General features: G+C 39.5%; 1 protein-coding gene across 3 annotated transcripts in view; it reads left to right on the top strand.

The window, feature by feature from the left end:
- npas2 (neuronal PAS domain protein 2) overlaps positions 1-26789 on the top strand; it is a 44270-nt gene that overhangs the window by 9163 nt on the left and 8318 nt on the right. For 2 of the 3 annotated variants that reach the window (XM_006802110.3, XM_006802107.3), the window contains exons 1-14: positions 7869-9670; positions 17685-17883; positions 19329-19385; positions 20759-20913; positions 21020-21111; positions 21450-21539; positions 21822-21942; positions 22712-22825; positions 22916-23034; positions 24816-24898; positions 24996-25102; positions 25225-25372; positions 25479-25563; positions 25654-25780. In XM_006802110.3, the coding sequence (XP_006802173.1) occupies positions 17828-17883; positions 19329-19385; positions 20759-20913; positions 21020-21111; positions 21450-21539; positions 21822-21942; positions 22712-22825; positions 22916-23034; positions 24816-24898; positions 24996-25102; positions 25225-25372; positions 25479-25563; positions 25654-25780 (1354 nt within the window). In that variant the 5' untranslated portion in view covers positions 7869-9670; positions 17685-17827. Of the gene's footprint in view, positions 1-7868; positions 9671-17684; positions 17884-19328; positions 19386-20758; positions 20914-21019; positions 21112-21449; positions 21540-21821; positions 21943-22711; positions 22826-22915; positions 23035-24815; positions 24899-24995; positions 25103-25224; positions 25373-25478; positions 25564-25653; positions 25781-26789 lie in introns of those variants that run through there. The other variant, XM_006802108.3, reaches the window with a different exon arrangement.

Below are 26789 nucleotides of genomic sequence, written 5' to 3'. Positions count from 1 at the left end.
GGTAAAAACTTAAAAATATGAAAACTAGTCATTATGCGGGTTGTTTTCCAGAGACTTCTGATGATCCAGCCTTCTGTCATTAATAATGTAGATGTTATTAATCCACTTTCTCAGTTGACTGAGCATCCATCCTGATTACGTGTTAACATTTGTACTACTTTTAAACCACTCATCGGATGAATAAAAGATGCACGATGAGCAGGTTTTGTATCCTGTAGTTCAGCTGAAATGTTAAACTGCCTAAAATAACATGAAATATTTTCATGTAGCTCAAAAATAATCAAATCGAATCAAATATCTGCAGTCCACTGCTTTTTGTTTCTGTAGAATAAGAATTAGGCAGAATGGATATTTGGCCATAGAGGAAGCCAATATTCAATGTGTTTTAGTCTTTCCTCAAAGAGAATAATTTATAAGCTGCTTTCTACTGTTCTGTGAAACTTAAGAGAGGTTTGCGTGCTCTCAGGAGGAGAGCCTTGAAGATATGGAAGCCATCGTTTCATAACCAGGAAAATGAAACAGCAGTAGATAGGAATGGAGACATAAGGTCATTTTTTCCATGGACTCTTTGCAAAAGGCTATTTAAGTTCACTTCAGAGTCTGTGCATAACAGAGGGGCCGGTTGCAGTTTCATAAACACTCACTGGTGAATTCATAACAATGACGTTCGGGTGAACAACTCAAAAATGCTTCATTTGGAGGCGATGTTTAAGAATGAGCCGGAATCTAATCAAAGATCTAACCTGGGATCTGAGCTTGAGTGGTGAAAAGAAAGAGCTCCGCTGCCCTTTCCACCCATGCCCCAGAATGGTGACCCACATATTTGCTCACACTGCCTTAGGTAATTGCACCTTTTTTTTCTTTTTTTTTCCTGAGCAGCAGCAGCAGACAATAACAGGCTTGGAGTAACTGTGATTCATTTGGAATTGTTGAAAGAATATAATTATAAGAAAATTTGAGAGTGGATCTACCTGGTGAAAGGATGTTTGTTTTGTGGGACTGCTTTCTCATTGAAAGGATGCGACCACCCACATTCACCACACACTCTGTGCTGTGCGGTGAATGTGTAATTACAAGGCACTTTTGACTAAAGTGTTACCAAAAAGTAAACGTGGAATATATAAAGAAGAAAATCTACATAAAATATGCAGGTTGACTAATGGTTGACTAGGTTGATGGCTGTGAGTTGTGAATTAGTAACTGTGAGGTTGATGTGAACTAGGATTCATTTCCTTAGCTGATTAGCTGATTATTCAACAGGTACATTAACAGGTGCAGTTAGGAAAACAGGGTAAAAGAACAGTTTTTTTTCCCCCCACAGGTGTGGATGTGTTAAACTCCTCTGAGTAGAGTGGGGTTCAGCTGTTGCCTGGGGCAGGATTAGTGTGGAGCGTCTGTTTGGTGGTGATGGGCAAAGCTTGTGGGAAAACTCTCCCGAGAAGGGACATAATGAATTGTTTCTTTACTGTTTTCCTTTTTTCATTTCATGAATTTGAATGAGCTCTAAGGCTTTAGCCGTGGTGCTCCATCTATACTCAATTACACGGTGTGAAAAGTCATTGAGCATCACCTCCGGATGTGATTTTTCTTCCTTCTGTGAGACAGAGCCCACTATTTTGAAGCATTAAGCCACATATGTCTTGAAATTCTTTTCATTTGTTCTTCTTTAACAAGTGGCGTTGAGGTAGATCGTTTGTAGGCTGTAGCTGAGCCCACACTAACAAATTTCTGCTAAAATGAAAGCAACTGCTGCACACTGATAATATGGTGGTGTAGGTCGACACAGCAAAAAAGTGTCAACGATGATGTCTTTAAAAAAATAGCAACAGAAAGCTACTCTCCCGTCTTACTGCAGTGTTATTTTCATTTGAGTCAGAAAATAAACTTAATCGTGTTGCATCAAGTCACTGTGTGCCACACCGAGCACACAGTCCATATAAAGAAATTTAAAATTAGGTGAGAACTCCTGTAGCAACCCAAGCAAGTGACCATAGTTTATCATAGTTTAAGAAAGATGATACATGAAAATATTGACACAGGGCTGATCAGAAAGACTAGTGTATTTAGAGGTATATTTTACTTTATTTTACAGTAGAAAAATATTAATTATGGAAGCAATAAATGTTAGTATATTGGCAACGCAGTGGCTTATAATATACACTTTATTAGGTACACTTTTCTAGTACTGGATTGGACCCCTTTTACCTTCAGAACACTTTAATTCTTCAATAAACTGCGCGAAACCTTCCTCAGAGATTTTGCTCCATATTGACATGATAGCATCTCACTGAAGATTGTAGGCTACACATTCATGATGCGAATCTCTCGTTACATCACCTCCCAAAGGTCATTTGAGTTCAGTGAACTCATTGCGACGATCAATAAACCAGTTTCAGATGATTTGAGCTTTGCCACATGGTGCATTACCCTGCTTGAAAAAGCCATGAAAAAGATGGGTGCACTGTGGTCATAAATGGATGAACAATACTCGGGTCTGCTGTGGTGTACTATGGGGTCCCAGCGTTTCATTTTGTTTAAGCCAAATTTGGACCCTAAAGTCAAGATATTGCAGCAGTAATTTGACTCGTCAGACTAGGCATGTTTTGCTCAATGTGGTGAGTCTGTGGGAATTGTAGTCTCAGTTTCTTGTTCTTATCTGGCAGTAGTGGAACGCTGTGTGATCTTCTGCTGCTATAGCCCATATATTCAATGTTGGATCTGTTGTTTATTCAGAGGTGCTCTTCTGCAGTCCTTGGTTGTGATGAGTGGTTGTCTTGAGTTATGCTGCCTTCCTATCGGCTTGAGTAGCTTGGGCCCTTCTCCTGTAACCTCTGGCATCAACAGGGTATTTACCCCCAGAGAACTGCTGCTCTCTGGAGACTTCTCTTTTTCAGATCATTCTCTATAAACCCTAAAGATGGTTTTGTGGAAAATCCCTGTAGATCAGCAATTTCTGAAATACTCAGAGCAACCTCTCTGGCCCACTTAAATCAAATTTCTTTTCCATTATGACGATCGGTCATCATCAGACTATGTTTTCATGCCCAGTTTTAGTCATGTGATTGGCTGATTAGATATTTGCACTAAAGAGCAGTTTCAACATGTGTACTTACAGTATTAAACTGTGTAGATTTTGGCACATATACTGTAAAATTAACAGTGACATGCTGGAAAACCTTGATGCCAGTATTAAACTTTAGGTTAACATGTACATTTATTGCGTAGCAGTCTTGAAGCATGTATCTCATTTGTTGTTGTGAGTTGAGAGTGAGTTAAAACTGCTGTAAGGAGAAATCAAAGCATGCAGCCAGCAAGGTTGCTTTGGCACTTTATTAATAGTCAACAGTATAACAAATGACTTCCTGAGTTATGTATGAGAAATCTTGTCGACCAGGAGAAAAATGGAAACCGGCAGCTTGATGGGCATAGCTGGGAGAAAGTAGACACTACACATTGTTACCATGGGAACACAGAGTGAACAGCAGTGCCACCGTCTAATTAATGAAAGTCAGTGCTTCAGCAGAGGGCCGCAATGACATCATCAATACCAGCAGCACAGATGTAGCGAGAGGCAATATTGCTTAATGTCTGAGTAATTATACAAATAGTCACTTTTCACTGATGAAGCTGGGAGCAGTCTGGAAAAAGGTGCAGCGTGTAAAGAACGCAATGATGTGACTTCATTATGGAGTGACGCCCGCTTATGAGCACTAAATGTCATCTCATTATCCAATAGCATGACCTACATAAAAAGAGCGCCACTAATCTCTATGTAGGCGGATGGTGAATAATGCAGTAAAATGTGGGAGATCTTTATGAATCTTAGATGTCTTGTTGGTTGCTGGCAAGGTAACAATGGACTTCAGAATGTTTCTCCTGTACTATCTGCTCAATGCTTTGGTACTGTAATGTGTGTGTAGTGTGTAGGGCTGTTCGATATAACGATATATATCGGATGACGATATAAAAACGTATATCGTTTCATTTTACGCTATCGTTTGTTTCGTGGTGTCGCAAAATAAACTGTTTACTGCAATATTTTTTCATTGTTTTGATGGTCACTGTAGTGGCTATATTAATTTCTTAAAGTTCTCTCTTTCTCTTATATTTAATATAACCACACTACAGACGGACAAGCGCCTGTTTTATGCATTGTGGTTAGCAACAACGAGGGTAACACCATCGCGTGTCCGCTTGTTTATGTTCCACGTAAACCTTTCACAATAAAGCTCAAGATCCTGTTGAGACTTTTCAAAATAAACTGAATCACGTGAAAGAGCAGATTATTTACGCATGAGAAGTAAAAAAGAGCCGCCAGGTGCTAATAAATAAACCTTAGACTCAAACGTTAGAACAGGCTTTTCCCCGCAGCACGCCGTGTAATAAATACTCACAAAGAAAACGGCGGCTGTTACAACTTATGTCTAAAAATGTTTCATGTATAGTTTCATGCATCTGTTAAAACACTCCAGCTACATGACGCGCAGCTGGAAACACTTCCCGCAAGTCGAGATTCACAGAATTTACGGAAAATGTTACATTTTTGTGATTTATATCGTTATCGGGATGATAGAATTCTTATATCGGGATATGAGATCTTGGTCATATCGCACAGCCCTATTAGTGTGCATGGAGTATGCTATAGAAATAAGAAGACAACACAGATCTTTAGCTGAAAGTCTTTCATTTGCTGACTTATTTATTCATTTAATACACAACAGGTGTCAGGAGTTTCTGTGTTAACATGTCATTAAATATGTAAATAGTGGCCATCACTTTATATGAGAGTTAACAATGCAAACAGGACTGCAGTATAGCACAGCAGTGCTCAGAGCTAAACGCTACTGTCAGCATATGTTTAACTGACTTTAATATGTTAGCGTGCTACCATTTGCTAATTAGCACTAAATTCAGCACATTTGAGAATTACATGAGAAAAGCCATTTTGGCCCAGTTTTGCAGTATATTGAAAACATACTATTGCAGTTTACTCTGAGAATCTTCAGAAGACTAAATCTATATATAATTAGGTCAAGGGCTCACCAAAGTCACCAAGAAACATTTCTGGGAATCATTACCCAGTCAAGACAAACAACGGCCAGACCTGATTGACCAGCACTGTCATCCTTAAAACTAAGCCACTACACACAGCAGTGGTGGTAATTAGGTCAGAGCGCCACATCCTTGTTAGATTTGCTCTATCAGCCCAAAGAACATTATTCGTTTGGCACCAACACTACTCATCCATGGAGGGGCACATTTGGAAGTATTTGTGCTCTAAAATGTTTTGGCGAGAGCTTCAGAACTTACAGTGTCAGACCTTTGAAAAAGACAGTCCCAGTGCTGTGTATGCATTACTGAAGCTTGAGGAAAAAATTAATGGAGCATTAAGAGACAAAGCAAACATGTACTTAACGGGAGTTAGGTGGTGGAGGAATCCTAAAGTGAAGCACTCTGTTTAGGAAAGAAAAAGTACTCACTGACTTTGGATCTTTTTTTTCTGATACCTTTTAGGGCATTACAGTTTCACAGTTGACAGATGGGTAAATCTGAGTGTACCTTATGCAGTTTATTAACTTCATTTTTCTTAATTTCTGGATGGAGTTTGTAGATTTTTACCAATCATAACCCCATGAAGCCTCTGAATACCTCTGTGTGGTCTAATTGTAGGTTGTTTGAATTCCTCGTGACTGATTTATCCTCCAGGACTTCTGTCTGTTTCATTCACCATCTCATATGAGAGAAGTGTCTTTTACAGGTCTGATCACAGTATAAGCAAACCTATATTATGCAATCTATTTTCTAGAGGCATATTTACAGTTGATGCTTGAAGCTGACTCTTAATAATTATTTACAATTATTCATGCTTTTAGTCTGAAGTGCATCGGTTTGCTTCTTACTGTTGCCAGACTGTAAGTGAAAGTACATTTTATTCTAGTACTTTTGTGAAAGTGACTTAAGCCTCCAGAAACCATCAAAAGTATCTGCAGTAACAAACCTTTCGTTCTTACTTTCGCTCGCTTTCTTTCGTTCTTGAGCAGGCTGAAATTGCACGCGTATAGTTTTGTTTTCCGTTTTTGGTTTGCGTTAGCACACGGCGCATTTTGCATAGTTTCTTTGTTTAAGTTGAGCCATCGCAAACATGTAAATCGTGCTGTTTCTTCTTTGGGATGGCTGCATTAACGATAGCTTCCTCGGGATACATTAACAATACATCGTTCTTGCTATGTTTTCTTCTATTTTTCTTTTTTCAACTTGTCAGCACTTCGTTTTTTCCCCCAAGGTTGAATTAGGTCACATTAGCTGTGCTGCATGCTCTACGACTTGATCGGCTAAATTTCTACAATATAAATAAATCCATTAATTACAACAGGTAGTGACTAAAATTTAAGGACAGTTCACCTCTTCCCAGCCCTACCTACCAGATTTGTCATCTACCTGACTTTCAAGTTTCTCAGTCGTGACAGAAACTAGAACAACCAGTGTGATCACACTATGGGAGTAACACAGAAAGGGACAGCACTGAATGCAATACTGAATTTGCTCAGTGCAGTATGGGGGTGTCAGAGGTGCACTGTGCCCTCCACTTTGTTGGATGCACTATTACTACCTTTACTTTTAAGTAATGCAGACCTGCCAGACTAAGCTGTTCCTTCTGCTGTGTTTTATTTTTATTTTTTTAAATAGTATATCTTTTTATTCATAGAAGATACTTAGGGGTTCTGCAGATATCCTAGCAGTTCTGCAGTCACTTTCATAAGTGCAGGACTGAGGATGTTGCGCAAACTACACAGATGTTAGGTGTGCAAGAAGTGTGTGAAACTGTGTAGCTGCAGTGGTGCAGCCACTATGAGGAGTGGTAATACAAGGTTTTTAGTTTCAAGGTTGGTTAGCGCTGACAAATCACAGCGGAGTCATGCCAACGATGCAAGAGTCAGTTAAGAAGGTTCAATCACCTGATGGAGGATGTTTATGTCTCCAGAGAGGCTTCATGTTTAACTTGGCTGGCAAAACTGGCATCATCCTGGTACCACCTCATGAGCCAGTCACTGAAATTGGGACTACTACAACAGCTGCAGGCTGCATCAGCTGTGTGGAAAATGTGACTCATTACATTAAGATGGTCATTGAGACAAGTGGTCTGCATATCTACCGTGGCCTCAAATGTGCGTCTGGAGTTCAGGGACATCTGGAGAGAAATTCAAATCATAAAACATCACGACGACCGGCCGAGCCAGAAACAGACGCTTTGACTTTGAAATTATGTGTCCACTGGTTTTTTTTTAAAAATTTCAAATACTTTTTTCCTGTCTGGGTTAAAACATTGTTTTTCTTTTGTTTTCACCTTAGCAATAAAACCTGTATGCTTTAAAAGCAATGATGGGAAAAAAGGACCCAGAAAGACCCACAAAATATAGAAAAAAAAGTAAAGATTTTCATGTCATCTGTTCAGATTATTTTACTGAAACTGTTCTCTCCTCATATTTTTAATATTTTCTTGCATTTTACAAGTTGCTCTGTTTTATTGATTTAAATGGATTTAGCAAAAACTCCTCAAAGTACACGCTGGCACTCACAGGTCAACACTCACACTCTTCATTATGAAAAGCTCCATTTTTCTAATTAAGAACATGCACTTAAAGCTCTCTGATGTCAAAGGCTAACTTGTCAAAGCAGTTGACACTCACTCTCTAATGAGATGAGGCACAACAGGTGACAACGTTGATTCTCATGTGCTCTGTGCTCTTTATTCACACGAGAACTGGCCTTGATTACAAGATCTGCCATTAAAGAAACATATTTATGTAACCCAAAGTATTTTAAATAAGAAGGAAAGGATAGCACATCAGTGCAATCAAAGATGTGGCTATTTCCTACTGAAAAATTTTGTTTTTTTAGTTATTATTTTACTTAACATTGTCTATATAATCCAAAATATGGTCTCCTCAGTTGTTTGTGAGTAAGCAAGCCTCACATGCAGTTAATAATGTAAACCATCTATGTTGCTAACAAGTACAGTAGAGCTTGATATTTGGGAAAGTATGAGTGTAAAAAGAGTCTCACATTTACACATTTGGCACCTAATTGTTCACGATTACTGTTTTTAAGATTATGGTCTTTAAAGATCTTAAAGATCCTTAAAAATTAAAGGTGCATTCAGAAATGTCATAGGGAAACAGAATAACTAATTAGTCTACCTACCATTAAGTTATTAGAAATCATTTATCAAGTAATGAGGGCTATAATCAGTAGCAGTGAAATTGTGGCTTTAGCCACATAGACTAAGTGGCATCTATCCATACAAAAGCCATCCATACATGTCATGTTAATAAAATTTAGGACTTGGTTAAAATGGCTGGTGTACTGATAGGCTTTGTCCAAATAGCACAATTAGATAAACTACTGATATGACTGTGACAGTCATATAGGCGTACTACAGTAAAACCTTTGCCTCATTTTTTTAACGCTCCAAATAGTTTCTCCATGTAAACGTTTTCTTTGGTTCTTTTAACATTCTCGACACGCCCACATCTGTAGCTGCTTGTGAAGCCACTTGACAGACACAAAATACTTGGAGGCTGTCCATCATTAAAGCTTGAAATTAGTCATGTAGACTGCTGACCCACATTTGGGACTTCAGCTGAGGAGAGAAGGGAACCAGGAAGTTGTTAAAAAAACACACACATAGGAAGTGTATGGGGAAGTCCTTAGGGGGGGCAAAACAAAAGTCTACAGCTTCTTGTTTTGCTTATACATTGAGGTGTTGTCATCTTTCTGTATGGCCTGCCTCCCTTCACCCTGCAGATTTAAATAAATGGTTTATAAACTTATAAACAGGGTCAGACAGGCTAATCTGCTCCGTGTTGCTGGCAGGGAGGAGGCACCGTTCACCACCTCCTCCTGCCCATGTGATTTGCCTTAATATACCAGCAGTACCTGTAAGGTCAATTTGTAGCATGCCATCACCCCCTCCTATAGATTCCTTCTTGTGAATGTAAAGCTATATCTTAGTAGATTAAAGGTCAGGCTCCTATGGCCAAGTCTCGGTAGGCTTCACAGTTTCAAACAGTCGGAAAACTGCGGTGCAAAAGCCACATTACAAATCTACTCTTCTTTGCATTGCTCTAATGACATTTTAGTGGGTTGTTATTATTCATTAAGCACGTGTTAAAGATTGCAATCTGCCCCCTTCCTTCCCGGTCACCAGCGCAGGTTTCTTTCGGTTGTGTTGCACAGCATTGCTGCTTATGCTGCTGCTGCCTTCGTTACCCGAGTATTGAGCTACCAGCTGACCTACTTTCTCTGCTCTCAGCCACTCGGTCCTGTTTACAAGCCGCTGCCAGCGGAGGATGTGGAGTACAGACCCTGGAAAAGAGAGAGAGAAAGACCGCAACTACAGAAAAAAAAAGCAACGAATCAGAAATTTGGTCCTCCGTTGTTGATAAATTAGGACTGTCAAAGCCGCAGAGAGCTCACCGGCGATTAATAACAGCACGTTATTAACTTAAGGCGCTGTTATGCAATTTAACGCTTTCAGCGCTCTCGCTTGGTTAGTCAGAGGCTGCTCGGCTGCTATGCTGTAGTTTTTACATTTTTTTTCTCTTAAAAATGACTAGTTTGGTTAAAGTTAAGTGTGGATTCGGATTTCTGCTGGAGACCTGTTTTCAAGGTATGTGAGATTTAACTTAAGCTTTCGGTTTCGCGTCACTGTGACAGACGAGCGCAAAATGTTGTCATAGGCTGCTGCCACCCGCTTACTCCGTTTTATATGATCAAAGTTCACGACTGGACTCTTTTCCCAATAAAGGAGAGGTGGGCGACCGCATGTTTATTAGACGGAGCGCAGGCTGATTTGGTTGGTTTGGGTAAAATCCAGGTGTCTGTATGTTTGACAGCGTTAGCGCTCTTGAATGCTGCTTACATGTTTTCAGCTCAGAGTCATCAAGTGCCCTGGTTACAAGGCTGAAATAACCTATTTTTTCCCTCCACCCGTTGTGCCCCCGATGATGACATTAATGGCCAAAACACCAAAGGGGTTTTCGTCATTGCTTCCTCTAAGACGCCACAAAGAAAAATGTTAAATGTCACCGGAAAATGTATGCTTAGATAATTTCTCAGCAGGCTTAGGGTCAGGCTGATGTTACCCAACCTGGCAGCTTTAAGCCTACTGGAGTTCACATTTCTCTGACAAACCCACAGGTCTTCGAATTCACAGTTCATTCAGGGATTTTTGTTTATTTATTTATTTGTTAATTTAATTATTTGCAACTGAAAGGGATTTCTTATTACAGCAAAGCATTTCCACTGTTTGAGTCTACATCAAGTGTGGCAATGCTATTTATTTACCCTGTACATACTGGAAAGTTAAAGGGTCAGTGAGGGCTGTCAGTGGCCTTTCCTCTGTTTTTCATTTATAGGTTTGCAGCCAGTTGAAGTGTTTCCTGCTTTCTTATCAGTTAAAGGCAGCTACACCTACACTGGAAATCATAACACGACACATTTAGAAAGACGTTTTTATATGTTATTGAATGCATTTTGAAACAAGTGTTCACGTTTGCATGTGCTCATCTGTGCGTACAGTATGTAGCGTTACACGTGTGTTTGATAAATGGTGGTGAGGTTGTAAGCTTTCAAATAACCAATAATATGAATGTTGTACAGTCATGACGCAAATGAGAAAAGGGTAAATGCTGTGCAAATTATTTCAGATTTTATGTAATCTAGGCTTAAGCAGCAAGACCTAGATACATGTTAAAAACGTTTCCACACTGACTGAAATAAAGCTTGTCCAAGCCCAGTTAGTGTTTACCTGACGGCTTGAGCTGTCAGCTCAAACCCAGATGCAGGTGGATGTGGTCAGACAGTTTAAACCTGCAGACGAGCAGATAGTAGTCGTCCAGCGCCAGAGCCACAGAACAGCTTTCTGTGCGGAATACCAGAGTAGTTGTGGGGAATGGTGTTGGCTGTCAGAAAACCTGCAGAGAGACTTTTTCTGTTGCCTGGTTCACTTTCCTGTGTGTTATTCTAGGGTTGCAAAAAGTTATATATAATACTTTTGTGAGTCATTAGGCCTACTCAGCTTATCATGACACAGTTGTCCTGGTTATTCAAAGCCGTGGTTTATCTTTTTTCTTTTTTAATTGTAACCTTTCAATCTGGGAACCAGATTCTTGATTATTTTTGGGGGAGCAAATAATTTATATGTTTATAGCATGTCTATGTTTTTCACTTGTAACTGCATAATGTAAATGTATAACAACTGGTGGGTGACCACCGTGCAGTCTGTATTTCCTAGCTAATGTCCTTTTGAATTCATTACAGATTTTTCCTCGTGGCTCCATAGTGCACTGCTTTCCAGGTTTGATCCCGGGAAAAACACACAATTCCCCTTGGTGTTGAGACAGGAAGGGCATCTGGTGTGAAAATGCTAAAACATGCGGAGCTATCTACTGTGGTGACCGCTTGTGAATGAGGGAGCAGTTGAAAGTAGCTACTTTATTACATCATTATGTTTTTTGTTTGTATTCTAAAGAGGTTTTGTGCATTTAGCAAAATCTGTATATAAGACAGATAAAGCAATGGTGCCCCCATCTTGGGTTTTTAATCAAACAAGAGGTTAGTGTGCTAGCATATTAGCAAAGGCTGTACACATACCTTTTAATTAGGGATAACATATAGAGTATTGGAGCAGGCTTCTTGGTTGGATTGCATAGCAGACCACATTATATGTAAAGTAATTTGATTAAAAGGCACTAACAGTGGTGCAGTGAGAGGAACAGTTCGCTGTCTCTAATTAGCTGATGCTAACACCGCTAACACTGCTGTGTTACCATGCAGTTGTCTGTCAAACCAGCTCTGCCCAAATAAGGCATTACTGTATACCATAATAGCATTTAAAGGCTTAGTTGTTAAAAAATATATCACCCAGTAGGAGGGATTTAACCTTTTTCTGTAGCCATCTGTTAACCTCAAACTACCATGTTTGATATACTGCAGCTTTTGCATTTCCAAAATGGCCTAATTTTTCAAACCTAGACAATGCATTTAGAGTTGTTTTTATTTTGGGGGGGGGGGGGGGGGGGGGGGCGGGGGTTGTAGTTTTTAAAACAGTCATAGCTGATAGCTAATATTTAAAGGGATTTGACTTTCCGAGCTAATTTGATATTAGTATTGGCTAGTTTTGTTAGTTTTTTATGTAATGAGCAAATGCTCATTACTATGCTAATGGTTAGCAAAGGTTTGCTAGGTTCTTGTTTATGGATGGAAAAGTAGTGGGCAATAGGGATGCATTTTAAGTCGAATTATGAATTGTGCTAGAAATCAGAGGGTGAAACAATCCATGGATACATCAGATTTGTTAACTAAATTCAACAAATGCAATTTTTGGAGATTTAGTTCAAAGTACTAATTTCTTGATTGTAACTCCAAATTTTTAGTTTAAGTGTTTATTTATTAGATCTGTTCAAATGAAGGCTAACTTTCCAAGTCTTAATTCTGATTTGTAAGTTGTGAAATAAAGTATAAGTAGAAAAATTATAGCTCTTGATCAGTTAAATACAGTTTATCACATTATCTGGTCTTTTGCCTTACAAATTAAATACTGAGTTTTGCTCCTATATACTTGTGATTTTAGAAAATAACATTTCACCAAGCTGTACTTTGACAATGACACACTAGCAGTATGTGCACGCCATCAATATAGGAAAATGTTAATTAAATGTATTCTACATCACATGACAGAAAATCTTTAAAACTCACATGCTCGCTGCCCGTATCGCTAGCGCTGTGTCAAACAGGTATTTTTTTTGTTGACAGAGAAATATCTACTGTCAGCATCTCTCATCTCATCACGCGCCCATGCTTCTGCAAGCCAGTATTAAAGTTTCTGATGCTATCAAAAACAACCAGTTTGCTGCTGCTTTTGCATGAGGGTAATCCATCATTAAAAAGATCCAGAGATAATATGACAGTTCCTTAGCATCTCAATACGTTTTAAAACTACAAAATGAAAAAAATAAAACTCATCCTGCCTGAATGTGTTTGCAGCTCATTAACTGAGTGTTCTAAACATCATCACAAATACCCACCAAAAGGTGAAAAAGCAAAAGTGGAGAGGACATGATAGCTTTTTAGATGTCATTCACTGCAGTAGAGGAGTACTTTAGGTCCTCAGCTCTCAGCAAACAGCATGACACCAGCATGCTTTTTTACTCATTAAAGCCATTAGTGAGCTTCACCGACTCACATCTGAAATGAAAATAAGGGTTGTAAATGTTTCAAATGTGGATGTAAATTATTTTAATCTCAAAGTGATAATAGTTATTACGTTTAAATTAAATGCACAGATGGAGCATATTAAACCTAATAACAAGCTATAGTTGAGGGTGGAGAGTTCTTTTAAACTGCAATACAAAGTCTAAATGCTGAGAATTCACAAAGAAAATGAACTATTTCATGACCATTGTCATTGGCTCTGCCTCTTTTACAGCCTGTTTACATACAGTGTTCATCATGAACTTGAACTTCAGTGTACCACCTTGCGAAGTGAGCTCAGGTTTCAATTTAAAGGGTTTTAAATACCCGAAGGCACGAGTGTAACGAGACTCGGATGTTTTCTAGCTGTTGACCTTGCGAGGTGTGGTTTAACCTCAGTACTAGAATGCGGATGGATATGTGAGGTTTATTTTAGCTGTGCAGAGAAAAGATACATTTAAAGCTGCATGAGGTGATTCTTAATGCAGTGTTTCTCTTTAATCTTGCGAAGGAAAAAAGGACATTTACACAGTAGATCAGTTTATGAGTGGTAATTTCTGTTGCTTGCTATACAAACTTCAGCTTTTTTGTTTTGTCAACAATTCAGGAAGATCTTTTTCGTCTGTGTCTATGCTGTAAAAGCATAAACAGTGTAAAGAGTAGTTTGGCAGTAAGTAGGGCAGTAAATGCAGAAATTGTGTTTCTGATTAAACATTGGCATTTCCCCTCTGCGGTAACTAATGTTTTTTTGTTTTGTTTCATTTAGTTTTTTTGCAAGGCATTTCTCATCAATCTGGCCCAATTAAATAAGAGCTTGATTTTTCAGTAACACTTTCGAGCTTCATCCTGAGGGTTGCTCTGTATACAGAGGGATTTCTTTTCTCGTGTGTTTTTTAGACACCTTTGTGTCTTTACTAAGCTATGGAAACCTGAAAGTGGGATGGAAGTTTGTGTGTCATAAAGAGGACATCCGTAGCTACAAGCTAATGCTAAGACGTCACAAATTTGTAGTAACCTAAGGCATAATGTCACCTTGTTAACATGGGAACCTTTTCCACAACAATATACAAGTAATGACATTAAACATGCTTGAATTACTGCTTTGCAGTGAAAGACTTTCAGCAATATTTTCTTGCTTTGTGCCTCTCATTTGAGTTACTTACCTTATTAGCTCATGCTGACCCATTTGACGCCCTACAAATGGCTTCATATAAGCTACAAATAGACTACATATATGCCCATGAAGTATGGGGAAAGAAGCAAACTAGAAATATAAATTATGGGTGAGTGTTTGATTTTTGCCTGCTGCTCTGTGTTTTGGATTCTTTTTGGACTGGAAGGATTTTACTGCGGAGCAGTTGCAGGAAGCTAAGGGCAGTTTCTGCAGTAAAACACAGACAAGGATAGCATAGCAAAATGTTAAACACCAGAGCCTGAATTTAACGCAAAATGTAGCATTTGGATCTTTAAAAATATGGATTGGCATGAAAACAAAGTATAAGTGATATGCTTTTAGTTTAACAATGGTCACCTTTGAAATTTCAGCTGTGTGCATAGTCTCCAAACATTATACATGCAAAGTTGAAAGTTCACATAATATTCCTTTGCTTTGTTTTAGATTAGACCCCGACCTATTTATTGGCCATGTCGATATATTGGCTGATGTTACCTATTTCAAAACATACCAGTACTGGCATTTATAAAGATCAATAAATAAAAATGTTGCACGGGGCCTGCTGACATCACAGTTCAGGTGTTTTTGTCATGCCACGCTACCATTAACCTAAGCCTCTTGTCGCGCCTAGATGGACCATTTCTTCTGCAGTGATACAGTTGGGAGGTGTTATTTATTAATAGAGAAAATTGTTTCAATATTTACCGGTGCACAGAGCAGGGAAACAATTTTTAGTTCCCTTATATTCAAGAGGAGGAACACATTTCCAGGCTGATATCCCCAAAGGTGGGCAGCTCAAAAGTAGTCTTTGGTGTTAGCCATACTGTCCCTTTAAATCAGATTTAAATGCATATAAGAGCATGAATTTAAGGATTTCACTGATGTAAATGATAGAGAATAACTGAATAAAATGGTCTGAGGTAAATTACGTTATTAAACATGCCAGTGGGGAAATGTATACTTTAGCATATGAAGGAGGTTGAGAATGAGATTAATCCATGGATTTCCTCTCCAGAAGTTGGCCCATCATCTTTTCATATATTCCCCGTTAAGGAATGCACATAATTACATTTCTACAACAGTGCTGGCGTGCAAGTGGTTACTGGCTCAATTACCTCAGGCTGAAGTGGTGCTTAAACACCAGCTTCAAACAATTGCGTGTTCCTATATGCTCTATAGGAACAAGAGTCTGGAAACCCAAGATAGAAAATGATTCCTTTTATGAAGAAGGAAAGGGTGTGAGCTAAAATGCAGTTTTTCTTTTGCTTAGGCCAGAGACTTTTATTCTTTTTAGCAGTGAGCTGTTAAAGACTGCAACACATCACTCAGATATCTCCAGTCATCGTGATTCTCTTGTCCTTCTGGGTCTCGTTTAGATGCAAAATAATGGAAGCAGCAATATCTAGTAATTTTGCCTGAGGCCACTCAGTGTAGGCTACATTTGGAGTAAGACAAACACAGACGACTGCCTGCATTAAGAAGGACCACTAACTATAATTATAATTTGAATATAACTGATTCAGAGTTGAATTTATTTCCAGACCATGAAACCGCGGACAATTTTAATCAAGGTTAAACAAAAGCATGAGCGTTGCTTTCCTACTGGAAAGTGTCTGGAATATAATAATTGCTCTTAATTTCTGGCTTTCTAAGAAGATGCACGGTATTCTGTCAGCCACAATTAGGGGAAAACATATGTTTTCATTTATACATTATATGGAGACGTGTTATTAATTGGTCTGCAAGTGAAAACAGTCTCATGCTGTTTAACTGGAGCTGTCCAAAGCTCGTCTGAGTGAGTTCTTAGTTTGGTCTATAAAAGAAGCGTCTGCTCCACGTTGTTTAAGATTGCCGCATACAAAGGATGTGTGAAGAAGGTGGCTGCTGTGCGCTCTGTTTTTTTAGGCCAGGTTATCAAAAGAAGTGTCTGCTTCAGACATTTTTCTAGGTCAGAGGAGCTCGTTCTAAGCAAAAACACTTCTTAAGTGATGAAGTACTCTAGCCAGGTGAAAATAGCTAATTTGTTTCATGCTGTGTTATTAATGTCTTTCAGCAGCACACATTAAGTCCTCACAGTAAAAACAGCATTTTTGAATGCAAGTCCTACAGAAAATGCTAACTTTCACGGTATTAACATTGGTGCGACTGATTGATTTGTTAAAACGGCAAGCTAATGGGGCGCCTGAGTGGCTCAACGGATTCAGCAGGCAAACCATGTGCTGTGAGAAGGCTTCCTATTGGTTGCAGAGGCCCAGTTTCAAATCTGTGATTAGGCCATTTACTGTGTGTCGTCCTGGTCTTTCTCCTATCTTTCCTGTCTTGTCTCCACTGTCCGCTCTTAAAAAAAGCTAGTGGTCTGTTAGTGGTCAAGCTCGCAACAAATGTCATATTTTCTTGATGCGTTTAAAAAAGTGGCTTGGGAGAACGTTCGTTTCAAATATTTGAACACAGTGTTCTAATGGAAAATCTTGTGGTGACAGTGATACCATGTTTGCTCAATTATTATGGATTTAATTGCAGAAATGTCCTGAGAACAAGCAGTCAGTCTACACTCACTCACTGGGTAGACCTTGCTAGTTTTGACCCCCTTTTGTCAACAGAACATATGCACACTGAACAGGATGGATCTATGCTTTCATGTTTTTTACACCAACTTCTGAGCTTGCTATCCAAATGTTGTAGAGAAATCAAGACTCATCAGATGGGACGTTGTTTCAGTGTTCCACTGTTGAGTTTCAGTGAGTCTGTGTGGATGGTACCCTCAGTTTCCTGTTCTTAGCTGACACGAGCGATGGTCTTCTGCTGCTGTCACCCATCTACTTAGAGGTTCAATTTGATTTGTGTTTAGAGATGTTCTTCTACTTATCTTTGTTGTAACAAGTAGTTATCTAAGTTACTGTTGACTTCCCATCAGCTCCAAGCAGCCTGTCCTTTCTCCTCTGACCTTTGACTTCAACAAAGCGTTTTTGCTCAGAGAACTGTTGCTCACTAGTTGAACCTCTTGTGTTTTCTCTCCATAAACCCTAAAGATGGCTGTGTAGGGAAAATCCCAGTAGATCAGCAGTTTCTGAAATACTCAGACCAGCCCGTCTGGCACTAACAAGCATGCTATGTTCAAAGTCACTTAAATCACCTTTTTTCTTCATTCTGATGCTCGGGTTAAACTTCAGCAGGTTGTCGAGCAGCTGAACAGGTGTGTCATTGAGTTAATGCGTGCCCTGCAGTTTTTGCTCAGGAGTTTTGTCTGTTTTCACAGGATTTGGCTTTTCTTTAATTGAACTGAGGAGGTGGTGGACAACGGGACCGTGCTAAGTTTTACTAAAAGAGCGTTCAGACAAGGACGGCGCGGATGGGACTTAAAAGACTTCAGGAAGGGCCTGGTTGGCAGAAGGAGTGAGTATGGACAACCTTTCTGATTTCGGAGGCCCCTGTCCGTCTGGCCGCAGGGAATGGGAGTGAGTACGAAATAAAGTTCTTTATTTAGTTCATGCTTCATAACCATCACTGTAGTGGTAAACACAATATACCATTCAAATAATTGTGAAAGTTTTCATGTAATAGTTTAAAGAAATCTGGTATATCTTTTTAGACATTACCATTTAGCAAAGTTTTTCATAGTCTTTCATTGTGAGCATACATGCACAAAACTACAACACATTTAAGAAATGTATAAATATAAACTGCATAACAAACATGTAGTAAATGTTGTATTTTAACAATGAGGAACATATTTATCTTTAATGACCCTCAATTTGAGTTGTGTGAGGAGCGCGCTGTTCAATAATCAGGCAGTTCTTTTAGAACATCATCTGCAATGCAAAGCAAAAAAACCCTTTTATACAAATGTGATCAAAGCACTTACATCCATCAAGAGTAATGAAGCATTTTATGAATCACTGTGGGACTATATTAATATTGATCCAATACCACAGGAATAATAAGTTACACTCACGCAGAGTTGTGCACTCATAACGTTCAATGTTCCTCAGTAGTAGTTTTTCCTTTTTGTAATACCTGCTGTGTCTATGATGTACAAGCCGGTCACTTCTTTTGACATTTTAAAGATAATGCCCAAGTTACAGCCTAGCACATGATACTCTCATGGCAATGAATATAATGCAGGTCATAGTCAGTGTAGTCATGTAAAAACATTCAAGTGTCGAAAAATTGATACTGGCCATACCCGGGTCAAAGTCATGCACTGACAAGGTTGATTACATTTAACACATTTTTTTATGACTGATTATCTCTGTTGCTGCTGATTAACCAGTTACACGCGATAAAAATAAACTCCTGCTGCTGTGTTCTCAGGTAGTAAATATCCTGTTACAACCAGGAGTAATTTGTAAGAAAAAAGATAAGGAAGTGACTCGTGACTTGTCTGCCTTTAGACATCCAACCACGCGAGCCTCTGAGTATAAAGCAATAATACAAATATGGAGTAGGTCACTTACAAGTCACAGTGACCTGTTAAACATGGGAGAAGACCAGAGGCTTCAAATGCGGTTACCTCTAACATAATCACAGCATTAGTAGTGGTTGGTCCACACATTGTCTCTGGAAATTTCTTGAGATTGACAATTAAATGGGCTTTTTTTAAAAAAAAATACAACATATTTTGCCATCTCACAGAGGGTAGTGCAGGACCACAAGACAAAATAAACAATGGCTACATTCCTTTTATCTGCTTTACTTGTGAATCCTGGATGATTGAGCCATTGTTGAGGTTGTTAGTGAAAACTGCTCTCATACTAGGACAGCTCAAAAGTCTTGCTGTGAAAACTGTTTGTTATATTGTGCAAAAGACAAAAAATATGACCTGAACTCATTATATTATCACTGACACGTGTTTGATGACGTCAAAGGAACTACTTCCTAACGCGTATCCTTCTTTTTCAAGCACCAATAGCTGCATGGACGATTTAATGGATGAAGATGAGAAGGACAGGGCAAAAAGGTACTGACGTCTGTGCATACTGGGCAAACACTTCATGTACAGTATCACACATTTATTACTATTTACATAAATGGGAATGGAAAACAGATTATTGGTGGTAGGTCATCACTTTAAAAGAAACTGGACTGGACATAATAAATGAAGAAATTCATTTCATTTTCTGTGACATTACGGTTAATCTGGGCCTCTTTTGGCTCATTTTGTATTTTAAACACTTACAAATACTGGTGTCTAAGGCTACGTTCACACTGCAGGCGAAAACGCATCAAATCCGATTTTTTTTTACCCTATGCGACCCATATATCCGATCATGGTGTGACAGTGTGAACGGCACAAATCCGATATTTTCAAATCCGCTCTGGGTCACTTTCGTATGTGGTACTGAATCCGATACATATCCGATGTTTCAGAAAGCGACTGCTGTGTGAATGGTCAAGTCGCATTAAATCCGTCTTTTACGTCACTGACACAAGACAGACGCCAATTATCAGCGCCGGAGAAGCGCCCGATAAGACATCGCGAACGCTTCCTGGCCATCCGGTGAAACTGTTGGGAAGACAACGTTGGAGAAACGTTAACATTTTATTTGTACTGTATAATCTGCAGATTCTGACAGAAATCTGCAACTATCCTTTGAAGCACCGCTCCTCTAAAACAGCAATCAGGATAATTATTAGGTTATCTACATTATTATGTAAATAACAAAATAAAGCAAAAATTAGGAAACGTGAAGTCCGAAGTCTTTATATTAAGGGCCATCAGTCAAACAATATTGTTTGCTCTGGGTCTAAACAGAGCGTGTTGTGTGTGACGCCTTCTTTTGCGCATGCGGGCCGCTTTGAGCATTCACACTAGAGCGCGTTTGCTGTCGCATTTTATTTGTAGTGTGAACGAGCAGACAAAAAAATCGGATTTGATCAAAAAATCGGAATTGAGCATTAAGACCTGCAGTGTGAACGTAGCCTGAGCAACTGAGTTCTTAGTTCACAAAGGTTCAACTCCAGATTTACATATTACTTCTTATCTGAAAAATTCCTATGGACACTCTAGGACACGGTGTCAGAAGATATCAAATTCAACCACAGGGCTTAGCCGTTGGTAGAATAACCAGCCTTCTCTTTTTAAAAATGTAAATTCTGTATGATTAAATCTATGTTTAATTAATTGTTTTCATGCCCTATTTTTAAACAAAGTACCCACAGATTTGAATATATTCAGGCTCTGCTTACATTTTCAGTGCCGTGCCGCTGTTACATTTACCTTTCTTGTTCTGCTAGTTTTCTTTTTTCCTTATTCCGAACTATCTTCCGTGTAAACAGGATAGCTGAACTAAAGTCACTTAATTTTCACTTGCAATAACCGCTCTGTTATAGGGCATCCCGTAACAAATCAGAAAAGAAAAGAAGAGACCAATTCAATGTGCTCATCAAAGAGCTGTGCACCATGCTGCAGGGCCAGGGCCATCCACGCAAGATGGACAAGTCCACCATATTGCAGAGGACCATCGACTTTTTGCAGAAACAGAAAGGTACGGGCTTTTATGTAGTCTTTCTATTTCTATAGTCTTGCTATTGAGTTTTGTTAATTTAATAGACATATTTCTAACATTTTCTCCGCCCTTTTCTCTTTTCCAGACATCACTGCACAGAACGACACCTGCGATGTGAGGCAGGACTGGAAGCCTTCGTTTCTCAGTAATGAGGAGTTCACTCAGCTAATGCTGGAGGTAAACTTCAGGAGGATGTCTTTGAAGAGTAGCTGTTATTATTATAACTCTGCCATTAGGTAATATTAATAAACACAAAGGCAAAGCTACATCCTCTCTAAAATGATGATTTTTATTTTAAGTGCCTGTATTCATAGTTTGCTATAAGATCAGCAGTGAAAACATGAGGTCTCTTCAGGCAATATGCAAAAGCAGAGTAAATATCAGCACGTTAACACGTCAGCATAATGTGCTGGTAGATTAATTAAGACCCGATGAGACATTGTGCAATTATTGTGCAATTTTTCAACATGCTGTAATACAATAATATAATTGTGGTAACTTCCTCCCTCTTGCAGGCCCTAGATGGTTTCTTGGTTGCATTAACTACAGATGGTAACATCATATACGTGTCTGACAGTGTTTCCTCACTTATTGGCCATTTACCGGTAAGTAAGAGGGCCTCAAATTCATGCAACCATCAAAGCTCTGTATTGTCACTTGAGCATAGCAGTGATTTAGACAACATTAGATTTCACTTCACCATATCTGGTCCTCGTTTTATTTTTGTTGCAATAACAGTGAAGTTAGACAAAAAAAAAGCTCTGTTTTGCTGCTTTATCTGAAGCAGATTGCCGTTGTGACTCCCATTAAGACTGTTGTGTAAGATATCACTTGTTGAAATGGTGCCAGGAAGACTGACTGCCATTCATCTGTCTTTTTTGCACCAGTCAGATATGGTGGACCAAAATATCTTGAATTTCCTCCCGGAGCGGGAGCACGGGGAGGTGTATAAGCTGCTATCATCCCACATGCTGATGACTGACCCCATTGCTGCTGACTTCCTTGACAGTGAGTATCCCGCTGAGCGGGCTCTCTGCACACACTGTGTCTGGGTCATCGTGTTGAAACACAGCGGAAGTAGAAAGGTTAAAGCCTGTAGACTGTCTCCCACTTTGGGAGATCAAAATGCTGTGGACAGAACAGTTGCCGCTGGTGTAATTCTCCACTAAAAATCAGCTCAAAAAGTTACGTTGGCTCAAGAATCTTTTTTCTTTGTTTGAAGTACAAAAACAACACTTGACGGTCTGCAGGTTATTGGATTGCTGATTAGTGTGTATCTATGATTAGACTTTTAGCTAATAATAGGAGCTAGCTTAGTATCATAGTTAAGACTTTAAATCACTGTTATGTTAGCACAGTAATCCAAAGCAATGTAGTATGGGAGGCTCAAGAACCTGACCTTAATCCTGTCTTACTATTGGACTTTTCTGGGGAAGAGAGAGGGCGAGTCGCAAGAGTCTCGGCCTATCTTTAGAGACCTAAATAGCAAACTGTCACAAAGCCAAGTCTGCAGTAAACAACATCCTTTGAGCACATCCCTCATTTGTTTTTTACCAGTAAAAAGGATTACATTTTATTACCTTGCTATGCAAAGGTAAGTTTATTTTACACTGTCCTAGTACAGGAAACAAAGCAACCTCTTCTATTGGTGTCAGCATTTTTGACTCTTTGGTTTTTCTGTGTCAAAAATACCATTGAGAAGCACCTCAGCTTTTATAATGATGCATGTAAACTTCATTATGTTCAGGGTGTAACCATGACAATATCTGCTTTTTAGGTGAGGCACACATTGAATTTTGCTGTCATCTAGCTCGAGGTAACATGAACCCAAAAGAGCCACCTGTATACGAGTATGTCAAGTTTGTTGGAGATTTTAAGTTTCACAACCATGGTAAGGATTTGTTTTCTTTTTAAAACAAATACATTTAGAAAAAACAAAACAGAAATACACATACATATGTACATGTTCTTGGTCACACAGTGCCTACGTCGTCTTGTAATGGGCTCGAGTTGACGTTACCAAGGAGTCTGCAGTCGTCTCTGGAGGAGCAGGTCTGCCTCATTGCTACCGTGCGATTAGTCACTCCGCAGTTTCTGAAGGTAAAACCAGCTTGAATGTTAAATCTTGTTCCTTTGTTTCTCTGCTTGTGACTCCACAGAGTAACACTTTACACATTTGCCTAACAAGCAAAAGACCCAGGGGGTGGAGGGTTAGGAAATCAAATATGTGGCGCTACCTGCTGTGGCATCATCATGTGAAAAAGGCAGCAGCCTGATGGCGCTTCTGTTGCTTTGTTTCTCTGCTTGTGTCGCTGTGTGTGCTGTCACTAAATCACTCGAGGGCTAAAATGTGGCACTAAAAGCAGTTTCGGTCCATGCAGCAATAGTGAGCTTGGATCAGTGGCACCATGAGGTCTGAGAGGTGACACACTTCGGCATACACGCATCGTGGCGCACGCACTCTGGAAAACTTCTCGTGGCAAATAGGTTCAGTGTGGCACACTGTGTACTCGCCAACTTGTTACATCATGAGGATACGCTGTGATCCCTAAAGGGCCCTTTGAATTGAAATCTGGCCACTTGTCAAGTTACAGAAGGGAATTAAAGTCACACTCTTGTGTGTGAGATCAGCTCAGATTTTATACTTACCTCTACCCTTTCCAAGCATCCCAAAGGAAATGTATAAAATGGCACGTTTCCAGCGATGGTTTGTAGAAGATTAATTAAATGCCAATATGTAAAAGAAGTCAGAGTGCAGTTTACATGTACAGGATGGTCAGTTGTTATTAAAAGTCAAAAAGCTTACCCCCCCCCACCCCCCCACCCTTCCAATCTATTGCACAGACTTCAGCTCTGCCGACTAGTTATTCCAAACTGGAAAACACACTGATTACACTGATTGGTCAGACTGGAACAATATCTACTGGGACGAATGACATGGAAAGATTTTTTTCCTTTTCTCAGTCTCAAGATGAATCCTTTGTAAACAGTAGGCATCAGTTTTTCAAATGTAGACAATACTAAGTTCCCCAGTTCTTTTCAAAGGTGCATTGTTCTCATTTTCCATAGAGGTTCAAGGGCACAGCATTTTAACTGTGACACACAAGTGTTAATAAAAACGTTGGCATTATCCCGGGCAATATGTAAAACGATAGACACAGCAACTGTGTCTTTGGTTTGTGGATTAGCATTATGGCTGTTGCTACGTTGTCTGCTAGTAATCCTTGTTTGGAAAAAGCATCCATCTGTACATGGGTGTATTGCACAAATACAGACGCCTGTTTGTTAGTAAGTAACATACTAATAAAACACTTGACTTTCATTCAGCAGAGCTGGAGCACAGACTGTTTGGCAAGAAGCCATACTGTTTGTCAGATAATTTTATTAACATGTTCCAAAATGCGCACAACAAACGTAGATTAGCTAAGGCGACACCTCAGAGACTGCTAGTATCCTAGTTACTATGATGACACACAACATTAAACCTTTAATATAAAAATTCTAGAGTAATAAAAAAGAAATCATCCTCTTTACAGTTATTATGGACAAATTAGCCAGAGACCAAAACACTTTTCTGTACCTCCTCTTCTCTAACATCGGAATCTAAAGGGACTGACTCGCTTTTGTTGCCAGCCTCAAGTGGCCATTTGAGGAACTGCAGCTTTGTGCACATGCTCGGTGGCTGTTGCTGCTTGGTCCCTCTAAGCATATTCTTGATGTGTAATGATCTTTTTGTGTTAAGTTTCATCATGCACTGTACCAACTCTGATATTAAAAACTATGACCATATACAGGACATACTGTACATAAAACACAATCATGCCTTGCTTCCCTGTGAAATATTAGCAGGGACTTTCCTCAGTCTTTTTGTTTTTGTTTAGGACTTGTGTAACGTGGAAGATCCCTGTGATGAATTCACCTCCAGACACAGCCTTGAATGGAAGTTTCTGTTTTTAGATCACAGGTAAAATATTTCTATTATCCTGACAGCTACCAGTCTATACTTAGAAAAAGTATTTCTTGTATGTTTATTGCCCTGTGTGCGCGTGTGTGTGTTTCAGAGCCTCGCCAATCATAGGCTATTTACCCTTCGAGGTTCTTGGAACTTCTGGCTATGATTACTATCATGTGGATGACTTAGAGCTCATAGCCCAATGTCACAAGCAATGTAAGCTCCTTTTCTGTTGCTTTTTTTCCTACCAGTCTTCATGATCACTGTATCAAGGGCAAATGTAAAAATTGACAGAAATGTCGAAGCACTCATGTGGACTTTCTTTCTTCTCTCCTTAGTAATGCAGTTTGGAAAAGGTAAATCCTGCTATTATCGATTCCTGACCAAAGGTCAGCAGTGGATTTGGTTGCAGACTCACTACTACATTACTTACCACCAGTGGAACTCCAAACCTGAGTTCATTGTCTGCACTCACACTGTTGTCAGGTAAGCCTGGTTTCTTCTTTCTGTGTTTTGTGTGTTTCCTCTCTCTTTGGGTAAGGGGTGTATCGATCTAGCCTCCCTTAATACTGCATTTTCTGTTGTCCTTCAGCTATGCTGAAGTGCGAGCTGAAAGAAGGAGAGCGTTTGGCCTTGAAGATCTGTCGCCACCTGAGATAGCCCCGTCCTCTGTGAAGGTAACTCGGACACATACTGCACAGCGTGTGACATTTACAAGGTCAGCTTCAAACTTGGCCCACCATGTTGAACATTACTCTGTGTTCCAGGCTCAAGAGCTCTACCTGGACATCTGCTCCACACTGGACGCTCCACGGGACAGAAACAGCGGTGCACGTTCGGTGTCCTCCCACAGCTCCCGGAAGTCCTCCCACACAGCGCTGTCAGACTCTGCATGTGAGTCATCCTCTGCTCCCCAAAGTGCTAACTCACTCAACAGTAGGTCATTATTTACAGAAATCCTGCTCCTGTGTATGGGTGGAAGATCTGTTATTGGGGATTGTAGGCAGCAAAATAATGCGAGTCTAGTGATAACCCTCTGTCCCTGCGTTTGACATTTTCATTAGCAATGGAAATGGAAGATCAATTTTTAGTTTCCAGAAGAGTCCCACACTCAATCCTTATTTTTTATGTAATCTTTGTGATCACTAATAAAACTCCAGACGTTGTCACTACACCCACCTCGGTGTATGTGGGTGATGATGCATCTGTGAAAGGTTTCCAAGGCTTACTTTAGCCTGCCCTATTTGTTTGAGCCCCCATTCTGAACGACTTGCTGCGCTTCCACCCACCGCCTAGTATGCCAAAAACATTTCCATCTGCATATTTATGAAGAATGCACCAGTGGCAGCTTCATTACAGTTGTAGTTTTTGCAAAGTAAAACAGTGTTCCAGTCTTTCCTTTGCCCACACGTATATTAAACTTTGCTACAATGAAAAACCATTTGTGGTAGAATGAGAGAGTAATCACAGAATCCAAATCAGCAGTTTGCTATACAAAGAAGTTTTGGCTTTCTGTCAGAGAGGCTATAGTTTCTCTGTTTAGGGGAAAAATGCATAAAGGTCTCCCTTTTAAAATCGAGTCAGGCCATTTTTGTTTGGGGAACTTATTTTAGAAATCAAAGTCTGTTGATAGGTCTTGTGGGAGTGAGGCTACAGTGTGGAAAATGTTGCATGAAGGCTTAACTGTGCTGCAGAAATTAGACATTAAAATTAGCTTCTTTTTTTTTTCTTTCTTTCTTTCTTTTTCTTTTTTTTTAACCTCGAATGTTGACACAGGCTTTATTTTTATCCTAAAGTCATAAGCAATTCTTTGGGCACCAATTTCCTTGTAGAACTGTTCTAAATAACTTTGCAGGGCAGGTCAGGATTTATTATTTCCAGCCAAAAAAAAAAATTACTGAGT

Source organism: Neolamprologus brichardi, chromosome 10, assembly GCF_056152115.1.
Source record: "Neolamprologus brichardi isolate AB-2024 chromosome 10, ASM5615211v1, whole genome shotgun sequence".
Classification (NCBI taxonomy): Eukaryota; Metazoa; Chordata; class Actinopteri; order Cichliformes; family Cichlidae; genus Neolamprologus; species Neolamprologus brichardi.
The sequence above is the reverse complement of the archived record's forward strand: the minus strand, read 5'-3'. Positions and strand labels throughout refer to the sequence as shown.